Raw genomic sequence first — 12,319 nt, 5'->3', positions numbered from 1 at the left:
AAAGTTTGTCTTGGCAGTTTAGTGACTTGCAGGCTTGCGGGCATGCTTGTTTGCGGTACAGCCGTACATACAGCCCGCCGTTTGCTTTTTCCACTGCCTCCACTTCGAGCGCTCGCGAGGCCGTGCGTAAGCTCGTGTCCGGCGTAGTACTAATCGTAATCGTGTTTCAAGCGGCTGTATTTTGGCTCTGGAGTTTCTGCTAGAGGGTCGGTAACACCAGTTAGAAGAGAAACTCAGGAACAGCGCCAGTCGGGCTATGTTGTAGCGAACGCCGATTTCGTAGTGATCATCGACCAAACCTTGGAGGTGCGCCGCGCGACAGTTCTGCTCGGCCACAATGTCATAGCTAACAAGCTCACGTGCGCTTTCGAGTCGTGAGCAGGTTTCACCGACGAATTTGTCTTTTAGCTCAGTGTGAGTGTGCCGTCAACGACAGCAGCAGTCAATGAGGGGTCGCTGATGCGCCAGCTGCCTGGTGGTCGATTGCCCCCGTCGTGTGATGACAACCCACATCTGACGCGCCCAGTTCTCCTCCTGATCTCAGCGGCTCAAGATGTACAGCTTCGAGGGAGAATACAAGAAAAGGCCGCAGCAGTCCTTCGGAGGTGCGAGCAAGAAGGTGAGTGGAAACATTACATCGCGCGCTTGAGACGGAAGTCCACTGCCGGTGTACTGTACGAGTTTATAGCCATCCTATGGCAAGCTTACCACTCGTCGCATTTGTGTGGTACTGTCGAAACTCGGGTGTTCAGGTAAGGAAGTTCGGTTGCTGCCCACAGGTCTTTCTCGCGACAGAAGGTTTGGCGAACTGTTGATCGGTTGTCGCACGCGCGCTACCATACACACTGAGCGCCTAGCCAGAGCCTGCCGTTTCATTTGTAATCTCGCCATCTTTCCGGTGTCGACACTTGACTGCGTTACCTTGATGTGAGGGGAAGGAGTTTCCGTAATATTTTATTGCTCGTCTTTCTTTGCTGGTTTTCCTATCACAGCTTAGCTAGTTCCTTTCGGCGACCTACAAGAACGCGGTCATAGGTGCGTTGATATTGACGGCAGCCTTCAGAGATAACCCGCGAAGGTACTTACATACATTAACATGTACCGATTCGGCGAGTGCGTTCATTTTTTCGCCGTGTACATAGAGCTTAGCTTTGTACAAATACGAATAGGCAAAGCCGGTGTCGTCGGAAACAGATATCGAATCACCAAGAGCGGATGTCTTCTGTTATGTGTTTTTACTAGACCGTCGAGCTTTGTTGAACAATGGACGGTAACGCTAAAGGCATGCTTTTCAACAGCAAGATGAAGGATTGCAATGTCATTGCCGTGTTTACGAGAATAAAATGACTGTCATGTAGCCACAAAGCCACCGACCTGGTGCAGGAAAAAACATTCTTGATTGCGGCACCATAACTGTGCTTGCAGTAATAACGTGTCCTAAGGATTAAATGCGTACAAAGCATGCCCGCGATCTTTGTGAACAGTTTTAGCTTTTCCATGTAGCCAGACGGGAGGCACTTAGCTTGAAGGGAGCTGACAATCTTGCCAATGAGAATGCTCTGTACTAGTTTAGTATGTCTGAAGTAAAGCACTGTTTGCAAATGTATGTAAAATGGTATTATTAGTCGAAACCTCCCCATCCACTACACAGATGTGCCAGTCATCGCATACTTCGTCAAGCATACCAACAATGCTAACAGCAGATTGGCCTACAGCTTTGTGACAAACATCGGCTGTGAATGGCACCAAAACTCTGGAGTGAGAAAATGACAGGTAGAGCTAGGTAGGTAGGTGGCGAAGGTACAAGTGGTGCTATCACCATACATGCGCAGCACAAGTGCACGCGTGAGTGTAGCAGGTGAGAGCAACAGCTTCTGTCAGTTTCTGCAATGCCGTGGTGCTTGACAACACTGCAAGGTTGCAAATTGAGCATCAGCATAGTAGTGCTAGTGTCCGTTGCTTTTTTTCTTTGTTTGTTACAGGACCTGCGCAAAGTGCAGTGCATGTTGTGCATTGGAGCAGTGCACCTCATGCATTGTGCGACGAATGCCGGTTTCCTTGGTAGAGTAGGGTCATTATGTCCCCACTTTTCTGATGTTTCACCACTGTGCTCCTTGTCCTCCATGACACAGGGGCTCTAAGTACACAAAATTGAATTCGTCTGAACTAGTCGCAACTAAACGCAATTAACCGCCATCACATGGTACCCACCGTGGTAGCTCAGTGGTTAGGGAGCTCAGCTACTGATCCGGAGTACTCGGGTTTGAATCCACTGCGACGGCTGCATTTCGATGGAGGCGAAACGCCTGTGAGATGTCAGTGCACTTAAAGATCCTCAGGTGGTCAAACTTCATCCCGAGCCCTGCACTAGGGCACCTCTTTCTTCTCTTATACCCCTGTCACACGGCATTGCATGGTTAGGGAGCTCAGCTACTGATCCGGAGTACTCGGGTTTGAATCCACTGCGACGGCTGCATTTCGATGGAGGCGAAACGCCTGTGAGATGTCAGTCTACTTAAAGATCCTCAGGTGGTCAAACTTCATCCCGAGCCCTGCACTAGGGCACCTCTTTCTTGTCTTATACCCCTGTCACACGGCATTGCATGGTTAGGGAGCTCAGCTACTGATCCGGAGTACTCGGGTTTGAATCCACTGCGACGGCTGCATTTCGATGGAGGCGAAACGCCTGTGAGATGTCAGTGCACTTAAAGATCCTCAGGTGGTCAAACTTCATCCCGAGCCCTGCACTAGGGCACCTCTTTCTTCTCTTATACCCCTGTCACACGGCATTGCATGGTTAGGGAGCTCAGCTACTGATCCGGAGTACTCGGGTTTGAATCCACTGCGACGGCTGCATTTCGATGGAGGCGAAACGCCTGTGAGATGTCAGTGCACTTAAAGATCCTCAGGTGGTCAAACTTCATCCCGAGCCCTGCACTAGGGCACCTCTTTCTTCTCTTATACCCCTGTCACACGGCATTGCATGGAGGCCTTTCCATTAAAGGCACCTTTTTTCACCAAAGGAGCGAAAGCTTAAAGGAGCTGCAACACTGCCACATGGTGCAGCCCAAAGGTGAAGCAGTCGTTGAGGCTTAGCAACCGCTTCTGTGCTCGAGCCGGCTCAAGTGAGTGTTTTAAATTTTAAGTAGGAAATTCTGTTCATTCATTGTGCTCAGACGATTTTTTTCATTCTAATTGCTTGCTGGAAAGAACTGCAACAGCTGCTGTCATCAGTGGCAGCAGCTTTTGTGTACTGTCTTGGCCGCCAGGGGCAGTCGGTGTTGCTGTAACACTTTACTGTCTTGAAATCTGGACATAAAATATAAACACCGTACAAATAGCAAAGCCAGACACACCTTTTGTATTTTTAAAAGATGTTTTCAAACATTGTTGGCTTCATCTACTTTTTTTTCATAGCTTTTACTTTTTGACGTTGAATGGCACTGCGATCGCAGGCTGTCAAAGGCCGCGCCTTTGGCCTCCAAAGGCCTCGGACGGGTGCCTTCGCCTCCAAGGCCCTTAGCGGCAAAGGCTCAACATTTGTGCCGTGTAGCTGCACACCTTACGCCTTTGGATATAAGGACCCTATTGTGGTACCCGTGTGACAGGGGTATTAGTCCCTCCTTTATACGTTCCCTTACTGTGCAGTTCAGGTTTCTGCTGATATCCGAGACAGATGCTGCGCCATTTCCTTTCCCCAAAAACCAATCTTCAGTTTTCATCACATGTCCATCAGGGCAGTGCATGATGCCACCATTGCTGTGCAACTATTGTAGAGCTTTGCTAAACCCTGTCTACTGACAAGAAAGTGAATTCTTGCGAGTGCTCTTGAGGATATTAAATTGGTATAAAATATTTGGGCTTTTTTGAATATTTGAAATGCGTAGGAGCCTGAGCCTTTGAACAGAATACAAATACTGAGTTGTAATGCAAAACTAGGTGAGTTCGTCATTCGAATGCTGAATTGTAATGCATTGCTGGGTGAGTTGGTCATTTATCATTAAGAAAAAAACTGCTCACAAAGACAAGTACGAGACAGTTTGCCTGTCGTGTTTCCTGCTGATTTACAATATTCGAAATCCATATTCAAAATTTAGGATATTCACATACCTCTTCTCTCCGGTTATAAACTGCACAACCATACCTAGCTTTTAAATATGACTAAGTATAAGTGTGCAGCTTCGTTGACATTTGAGACTCTTCTTGCCTTCAAAACTCTGCTATGGCAATCAGCAGGACCAGGGTGGTGTCGCTGCACATAAGTTTTATGGTGCACTTCGTCCCTTTTTATTTTCATTTTGTTGTTTTGAGCATGCATGCATGCAGAGATGAGAATGGTCGAAAGTATGGTTCCTTAATGATGCTTCGTGCAGCATAGTGTTGAAAAACCTGTGTGACAGGTTCGCTATTAAGGACCATATGCCTTCCAGGTTCATATGCTTTTCGGAGCTGATGAGTTGGTGTCGCCTGGTTTCGTTTTCTCTGATGATGTGCAGTGCAAAATTTCAAAATCACTGCTTTGTTGTATTGAATGGCACTTCATCCCAAGTCCCAGGTAGCACTAAATTGTTGGTATTGTTGCGTTTTGACCAAATAATAATACATTGTTCCTAATGTCCTTTTTTCTAAGATTTTTGAAATGTTACAAATGTTAATGTTTTTCCACCTTTTGTTAAAACAGTAAAGTAGCCCTATAGCACTCACCCAGCCAAATGCAAGAGACCTCACTTTCAGTGAAAAATCTGCATGGGGCAGTGAAGGCAACGACAGAGTACTATGATAAAGCACAAGCAATGCATGCAACTCACATGCTCACTTTTGAAATGACGCTGTGGGCTCAAGCTTATATTACCAGCTGTAGAAGGTTCCCCATAAGTGTGAGTGGTTAATAGGCAATAAGTAAAGTTTTCTGAATAAGTTTTGCTATAATGTGTGCAAAATATGGCAGGCACAGCTAAAGAGGTTTAACTGCAAAATTCTCTTAGTTGAACATCATTACTGTCAAAAAAACAGTGGAAACAGCTCTTGAACTTCAAATATATATGGTTGGGCTGTTATTGTACTTTAACACTTAGAATGCACTTTAACATTATATAATTAGTTTGAACATGAGACTGATGTTTAGTTTATAACAAACATAATGTTTCAAATTTAACATTGCCAGAATTGATGCAACATTTGTGTAACATTATTCTAATTTTCTGTGTTGCCTGGGTCACCAGAACTCGGGCATCCTATCGTCAGTCCCTTGTGGATGTGATCATTCCACAAACGTAACATCATATAAATGTCATATGTCCGCGCCTTGTTTATATGCTTACAGATTGGCCGAGATGACTTGCTGCGGAAAAGTGCCCTTCGCAGGCAGAATCGCGAGGTAAGGATGGCTCGTAGACACGATTCCTACGGGATTTATTGCAGTCCGCCGCGGATAACTCAAACCGGTCGCGAATAGTTCGCTGTACCGATAGTTCGATATATTAGCAATGCCTGTAGATAAGGTTATTGTAACCTAGATGTAGGGAATAGTTGTTGCTGCGCCTATCCTAGGCACCCTTGTCTGCGCCCGTTGGAAGCAGCAGTTGGAGGACCCCGGCTCTCCGGGACTTTTTTTTTCATGGCTTCGAGATCTTTCAGGTTCCCCCCACTTCGTGCTTTGAGTTTTCCTTTCAGCGCTCCCCAAACCCCTTTTCTTCACGCTTTAAAATTATTTCCGTGGGCTGGAGAGGGTGAATGAGCCAGGAGCAGGAATGTGCATGGCCCTTTTCCACGCTCGTCGCAGCGCGGCGCACAGGCGCTCCGCTGCGAGGAAGTGTTCATGGAGTTGCCGCTTAAATGAAAGGTGCGTTGGAACTGGCTCCCGCTTATCATAAAATGCCACATCCTTCTACCAGCCTACCGCGAATGTAATTATTCCACATTAAAGCGAAAGTACGACTGACTTACGCTGTAGCACATTCAGGGAAGCGTGGGCAATCAGGCAACAGCCGTGGGGACGTCCGCTTTCATCGCCGGCCAAATTCTTCCTTTCCTTTGTGCCTGTGGTTCCGGCAATTACCAAGCTTGGCGCCGTGAATGGGGCAGGTAAAGCGCACCCCCACAGGACCTGCCCCTGCTGCTGTGTCAACTCAACTGCTCCAGCCACCGGTCCCCTCCCGCGCACTTCCCGTTCCACCTCTGCTGCCTTTCGCACCCACTTACACCCCCAGGCTGCATTCGTCACGCATTGCAGCGTCTTCCCATGTCTAGGCTAGCATTCCGCAAGACATTGTGCCCAGAACGTGCCCTTCTCCGAGGGCGCACACCGCGGGAGACTGGCGAAAGGCAAGAAGCATCACATACAGGGACCCCGTTCTGCTTAAAGGGCCACAGAAAGGGGTGTTCGAGCTTGACTTTAAAATGCTTGCACTATGTAGAGTACAGGCCACCGAGCGTCCATGCCGCGTACGTGACCTCAGAAGCGGGCGGGAAATTTACAATACATTTTTAAAAACTCCCGCTTTCGCACCTCGCGCCGACGCGCGGTGCCGGGCTTTCGCACGAAAACCTGGCAGAGACGTCACGTCTTGCAAACGACGTCAGCAGCCGGGGGTTGTCATTGGTTCACAGCGCCAAGTTCTTGCAGACGTCACGCGCTGCCGCGCGCGCGCGCGCGGCAGCCGGCGGAGGTAGGGGAGGATGGGGCCGGCGGAGGAGCGCCGCTGTTTTGGCGTGCGTGAGGAGAGGGAAAGGCGCGAAGTCGCGGAAGTTCAAATTTCGTCTGCGTGTAACTCAGATTCCACAAAACGCATTATAATAATTCTTGCAGGAGGGTAATTATGAACCGTCGTCTTTTCACATCACAGACTTATCGCAGCCTTATTGAGATCCCCTTTCGGGGTCCCTTTAACGGGAGTTCAATGACCGCGTGCAGCACTTTTGCATGGTATTTGCGAGAGGTTGTGCCGGCTCTTCTATACAGACAGTATACCTCTCCCGGCCTATGTCATGAGAGCGCGTGTTTCTGGTCCGATGGGCAAAACATGCGCCATACCGAGGAGGCTCTCAGGAGAAGAAAGGCTGCGGAAGAAAGGCTGTGAGGCGTCTTGAATCGGGAACAAAGGAAGCGGGGGAGCGAGGGACACCAGAAAAACTGGTTCAGAACCGAAATAGGGCGATTTTGCCCATCGGTTTTTGGCGTCACACAGTTTACACCAGGGAGAGGTCCATTATTCGGGCCATCCGGGTTCCGTGTATCCGGACCAACCGTAAAAGATTCATGTGTTTTGGGCGTGGCTCGAATGGTTACAACCTCCTTTTATAGCGAGCCTTGATCATTTTGCGAGGCTTGATGAAAAGTATGCAGGTACAGTCGAGTCTCGATGATACAATCCCGGTTGATAAGAATTTCGACCGGGATGAGAGTTCGTAAGATACCCTGGCAAGAGTGCATTGTGTGCAGTGGGCAGAAATTCGGTTGTTACGAACAACCCCCGATTGTGCGAGCCACGACCGCACCCTCGAGCACCAAGTTACTTGCTGCCCGTTGAGCGGCGGCGCTCAGTGGGTGCGCACTGTGAGTTGCGAGTGGCATGGCGCGGCGCCCTAAGCAAATTCCCTTAGCTGAAAACGGATCTGGATCTGCATAAATGCGGGTTTAAGCTGGGGAGTCCCAGACGTCGTGCGACATGCTTAATTCTATTTGTTACGCTTTCTTCCTGCATTCCTAGTGTTTCCCAAACTAAATAATTGCCGTGAAAGGTGGTCTCAACAACAAAGGACGCCACTTCACAAATATCCTCTAGCAAGAATTCTTTAGGCAGTTTGGTGGAAGCTGAGTTATCTGTAGTCAAAATTTGAATTTCCGCCTCTTCGCGCCTTTCCCTCTCTCCTCACTTTTTGCACACTGAAATGTGGGCGCCCCCTCCACCGGCGGCAGGCGCGCGAACCATAGCTGTCCGCTAGTAACGAGCGCGGATGCTGACATAACGAGCGCAGATTCGGGCAAAAGGCTAGCACTGCAGGTCTCCGCAAGGCGCGAAAGCGGCAGTTTTAACAAATATATTGTAAGTTATCAGCTCGCTTTTGAGGTCTTGTGTGTGGCATGAGCACTCGTAGCCCTGTACTCTACATAATGCGACCATTTTATAGACAACCTCAAGCACCCTTTTTAAGGACCCTTTAAGTCCTGGGAGCAAATTTTGTTGGCTTTGAATACGAGTGACCAAGTGAGATTCGTATGATTGAGGTTATATTGTATTGCATAAAGAAGTGCCCTTTTTTTTTTTTTTAGGTGGCAACACGGAAGAAAACCTTACCTTTTAGCCATTCTGAAACCTGCCACTTTGTCATTCTTTTTTAGTTCTGCTTTGATTTCACTCCTCTCAGTTTTTTTACTATTCACTTCTCATACTATAGTAGTATACATCGCACAGCACATGGGCAGGGTGCCTTACCATTTTGCCAGAGGGTGGTCGAAATTTGCAGGAGCACAGCACCTCTTTTTTCCTTTCTTCTTTCACTCCCTCCTTTATCCTTTCCCTTAAGGTGCTAGTTATGGTTCGGGTGTCTGCCAATATAAGAGACAGATACTGCGCCATTTTCTTTCCCCAAAAACCAATTACTAACGCTGGGCCACAGTCCACAGCGTGCTGTATTACACCGCTAGCTGGTCACAAAAGTAAGCCTTTTAATGTTTGACTTTATTAAGCAAGCCAAGTATCAAAAGTTCTAGAGCTGAGTGATTAGCTTCTTGTTTAGGTGACAAGAGAAGTTTTAATAACGGACTACTTTTTTGTCATGGAGGAATATTGTGCGCTGGACCTGAATGTGGGCGGGGCTTCACTGCAGACTTAAGTTGTATCTGACTATACTGTGAATGTACACAGTGTCCTCCCTCCTTCCTACAAAGTTTTCATTTGAGCTTTGTATGATTTTCAACGATGCAGTCTACTCGTCATTTCCTGACCTTGTTGTATTGAAGACAAAACAAAATCAGTTAATTGCTACAAGCTGTAAAAAGTTTCACTGGCCATGTACTGAACTGCTGTGAACAAAAGCTAGGGGAATTTTTAATCCAGTAAGACATTACGTACAAAAGACATGGTGGGCGCAGCTGTTGCTATGAGCTCTGGCCCGCGACTTTGTGGTGTTTCCGACTGATAGCACTCGGAATGGTAGTTGTGGTTTTTAAGGCTGCAGCAGCTTATGGCTATTTGCAGCTGTTGATAGCAGTGGTAGTTCTGCATATTTATGATTATAACCCCCTAACAAACACTTCTTTTTTTAAATGGTACCAGTAGGTCATTTAGTACCCGTGCTGCCACCGGTCAGCAAACGAAAAAGATGCTTTGAGCGTGCCTTACTCGCCTTACACAGAGTGCCAGAAAATGCATGACAAGCTAGACTTTTCAAGAGCCAGAAATGATAGTCAGCATATGATGAGCCCGGCTTGTCCCAGTCCACTAGGGACTGGGTTATTCCTATCACACACGCTCATCGTATTTCCCGTAATTGTCACCCTAACGCCGTCTTCCCTGTGAAAGCCCGCGCCGAAACATATCACCAGTCTTACCTGAAAACAGCCCGAGACTGGAATGACCTTCCATCCGAAGTGGCAACCATCATCCACTTCAGCAAATTCAGATCCACCATCGAAGGCCGTCTGTATTCAAGCTAATTGCCTTCTCAGCCCACCCGTTATGCATTGTCCCTTGTGGATCTTTGAGGAACAAATAAATAAATAAATAATATTAAGTGTATATTTTTTCATTACCAGCAGATTTTACAAAGGCATACACATTTAGATTTTAGTTCTCGACATACTACATTGAAGTGAAGTGGGCAGTTAAAGAGTGCCTAATCAAGAGGCCGGCTACGGCATACAAGCTGCTTAGTAAAAGTGCTTGATAGTGCCCATTCTAAGAGTGGTTCAGATGAGCAGGAAGTTCTCTTCCCGTTAGTTCTGTAGCTAATGTCCTTGTGCATACAAACTCTCTTGGCTCAGATTGCAGCTGTTCTGTGTCTTGTGGTTGCTGCTGTTTTTTTCTTGGCAATCCCACATTCTTGTGGTCTTAAATGAACATTTACAATGTAACATCTTAAAGGGCATATCTAAGTGTTCATTACCCTTTCAGTTAGCTGCAGTAGGCACAATATAAAAAATGGAAGGCCACATCATGTACTGGCCATGATTTGGAAATGTAGGCTAGGCCATCTGAACATCTATTCTGGATGTGTCCATTATATCCATGATGACCACACCTTTTTGAAAAGCTTGCAATGCTTCGACTATCAAAGATAGTCATTAGGAAAGTGTTGAATATGGGTGGACGGAGAGTCTGTACACACTGATGCCATGAGTCTGCCTCATTGCAGGAGTGCCGACGTCAAGAGGAGGCCGCCCTCAAGATCAAGGCCTGTGCCCGGGGCTTCCTCAGTCGCAAGCGTTTGGTATTGCAGAGAAATTTTTTTTGCACAGATGATATTGTTTGTTATCAAAGTTCATGTCATCAGCAATGCTTTGATCAAAGGCCATAGGCTCCTACCTTGCACTTGGTACTTGCCTGGGATATAGAACAGTGTGCTCAAATGTGAACTGCATCCTGCAAGATTGATGCATAACTCTGTAAAGAGTTCTTAAGTGTACTCATCCCGGCATTGTTGAAAATGCTTGTATGCGCAGAGCCAATGCCTGCAATGCAAGTGTTGCCGTGCTCAATATGAGGTGCAACGTGTGAGCTGTGGCCGGAGATCACTTCTTGAAGCATTGCCAGCCCGGCGCAGCTGGAAATGTGCACACTTAGCTGTAGGTTCAAATAACAAGGTACACTCAACGCTTGTGCAGCTTGGGTCGTCTGTATGAGGACATTTCATTTTACTCTAAAGCTGCTTCTCTTCTTGTAACAAGGCGTGCCTAACTTTACTCATCGTAATCTAGAAAACTGCTTTTTCCTTGACTTTTGTAATGTTTAAAGTAGGGAGTTGTGTTAGAAATATGCCTAAAATAACTAATATTTAGAATGTACTGTGTTTTAAGGGAAAACTAATACTAACTGCGAGTAAAAGCCATATTCTGCTTTGTGGAACGATAGGGCATGTCTCTGCTTCGTAGTGTCCGCTACATTGCCAGAAATGTTGTTCTCGACTATAGTCACTAGACCAGAAAAGGAACAGAGCTACTGTTTATTCATTAAGAGGAAAGAGATTTAAATGACTAGCAGTTTGACATGCATTTTAGTCACTTGCTACCTGCACCACACAATACACATAGAGGAACTTTCCATGCGTTTGCTCCCCAGTCATTCTTCAGAAAGTCATGCAAGCAGGAGTAAACATATTCCTATCCATGCCCCACCACGTTGTACGGTGGATGAAATAGCTCAAAACTTTACTTGCCTGGCCTTTGATCATGACTTCCTATGGCAGTGAATGTCCTAGTGCAGAAATCTAGAGGTAACCTCTGCTAGCGAAATCAGCTGAACGAAAAATGCACGACTTATATTCCAGTTATGCTTCCTGTTGTACCTGTGAGCTAGCTTGCCAGGTGCGTTCATCACAAACTAACAGTCATCCTTGATTACCAAAAAAAACTTTCTGCGCTGCCAGTTGCAAAATGCTCGCCATGAAGGCTGTCTTGCGGCATGGTTTTTCTGCCACAGAACAAATGATTCTCGAATAGCATGTGCAGCTTGTCACTTGCTCCTGGATGAAGAGACCAGTCGGAAATACCCATTTTAGTTGCACATGACAGTGTAGGCTAGCACAGTGTCTTCACTGCTGCAGTGCTTCCACTTTTTCACTTCACTATGAGTGGCTTTCATTTTCACTGTGCCTTGATGAGCAGAACATGGCACTGATTTGTTTGCAGTAATGAATGAAGCCATTATTGCTCATGATAGTTTGCTGCCTATCTTGATATACCACGTTTATTTACTCAAAGGATGCACTGCACTCTATTTGTTGTAATGCAGAAGAAGGGAGCCGAAAATTTGTTTGAATTATGTGCACTTTAAAATTTCAGTTCCATTAAACTGGCTGCCCAAATTAAGCAAGTTCAGATTAACGAGACCATGCTGTATAAATTCCTGCTGTTACCCCACATACCCAATGCACCCCACATTTGCGAAATTTTTTTTTTCCAAAAGAAAGACTTCATTATGCTGGTAAACAGTAATAGATGTAGAGAGGAAAGTTGTGCTTATGTGTTTTGTTGCAACGTGTTGACGGTTAGTATTTCAAGAAAGTGAAAATTACCTCTGGATATTTAGAGACAGGAGCATGCCAGTCTGGCCACTAAAAGGTCCTTTTTCTCAAATCAGTCAAGCTCTTTTGTTCGCAG

The 12,319-nt window shown here is 46.5% G+C and overlaps 1 protein-coding gene across 3 annotated transcripts in view; it reads left to right on the top strand.

Annotated features, from left to right (window-relative positions):
- The first annotated feature begins 36 nt into the window (after nt 1–36).
- Nucleotides 37–12,319, top strand: part of LOC144110657 (ubiquitin-protein ligase E3C) — a 75,087-nt gene continuing 62,804 nt past the window's right edge. For 2 of the 3 annotated variants that reach the window (XM_077643713.1, XM_077643712.1), the window contains exons 1-3: nt 45–619; nt 5,324–5,377; nt 10,357–10,431. In XM_077643713.1, coding sequence (XP_077499839.1) covers nt 554–619; nt 5,324–5,377; nt 10,357–10,431 — 195 coding nt within the window. In that variant the 5' untranslated portion in view covers nt 45–553. Of the gene's footprint in view, nt 620–5,323; nt 5,378–10,356; nt 10,432–12,319 lie in introns of all 3 variants that reach the window. The other variant, XM_077643714.1, reaches the window with a different exon arrangement.

The sequence above is a fragment of the Amblyomma americanum genome, chromosome 11, assembly GCF_052857255.1.
Source record: "Amblyomma americanum isolate KBUSLIRL-KWMA chromosome 11, ASM5285725v1, whole genome shotgun sequence".
Lineage (NCBI taxonomy): Eukaryota > Metazoa > Arthropoda > Arachnida > Ixodida > Ixodidae > Amblyomma > Amblyomma americanum.
This window is presented reverse-complemented; position numbering and strand designations above follow the sequence as displayed.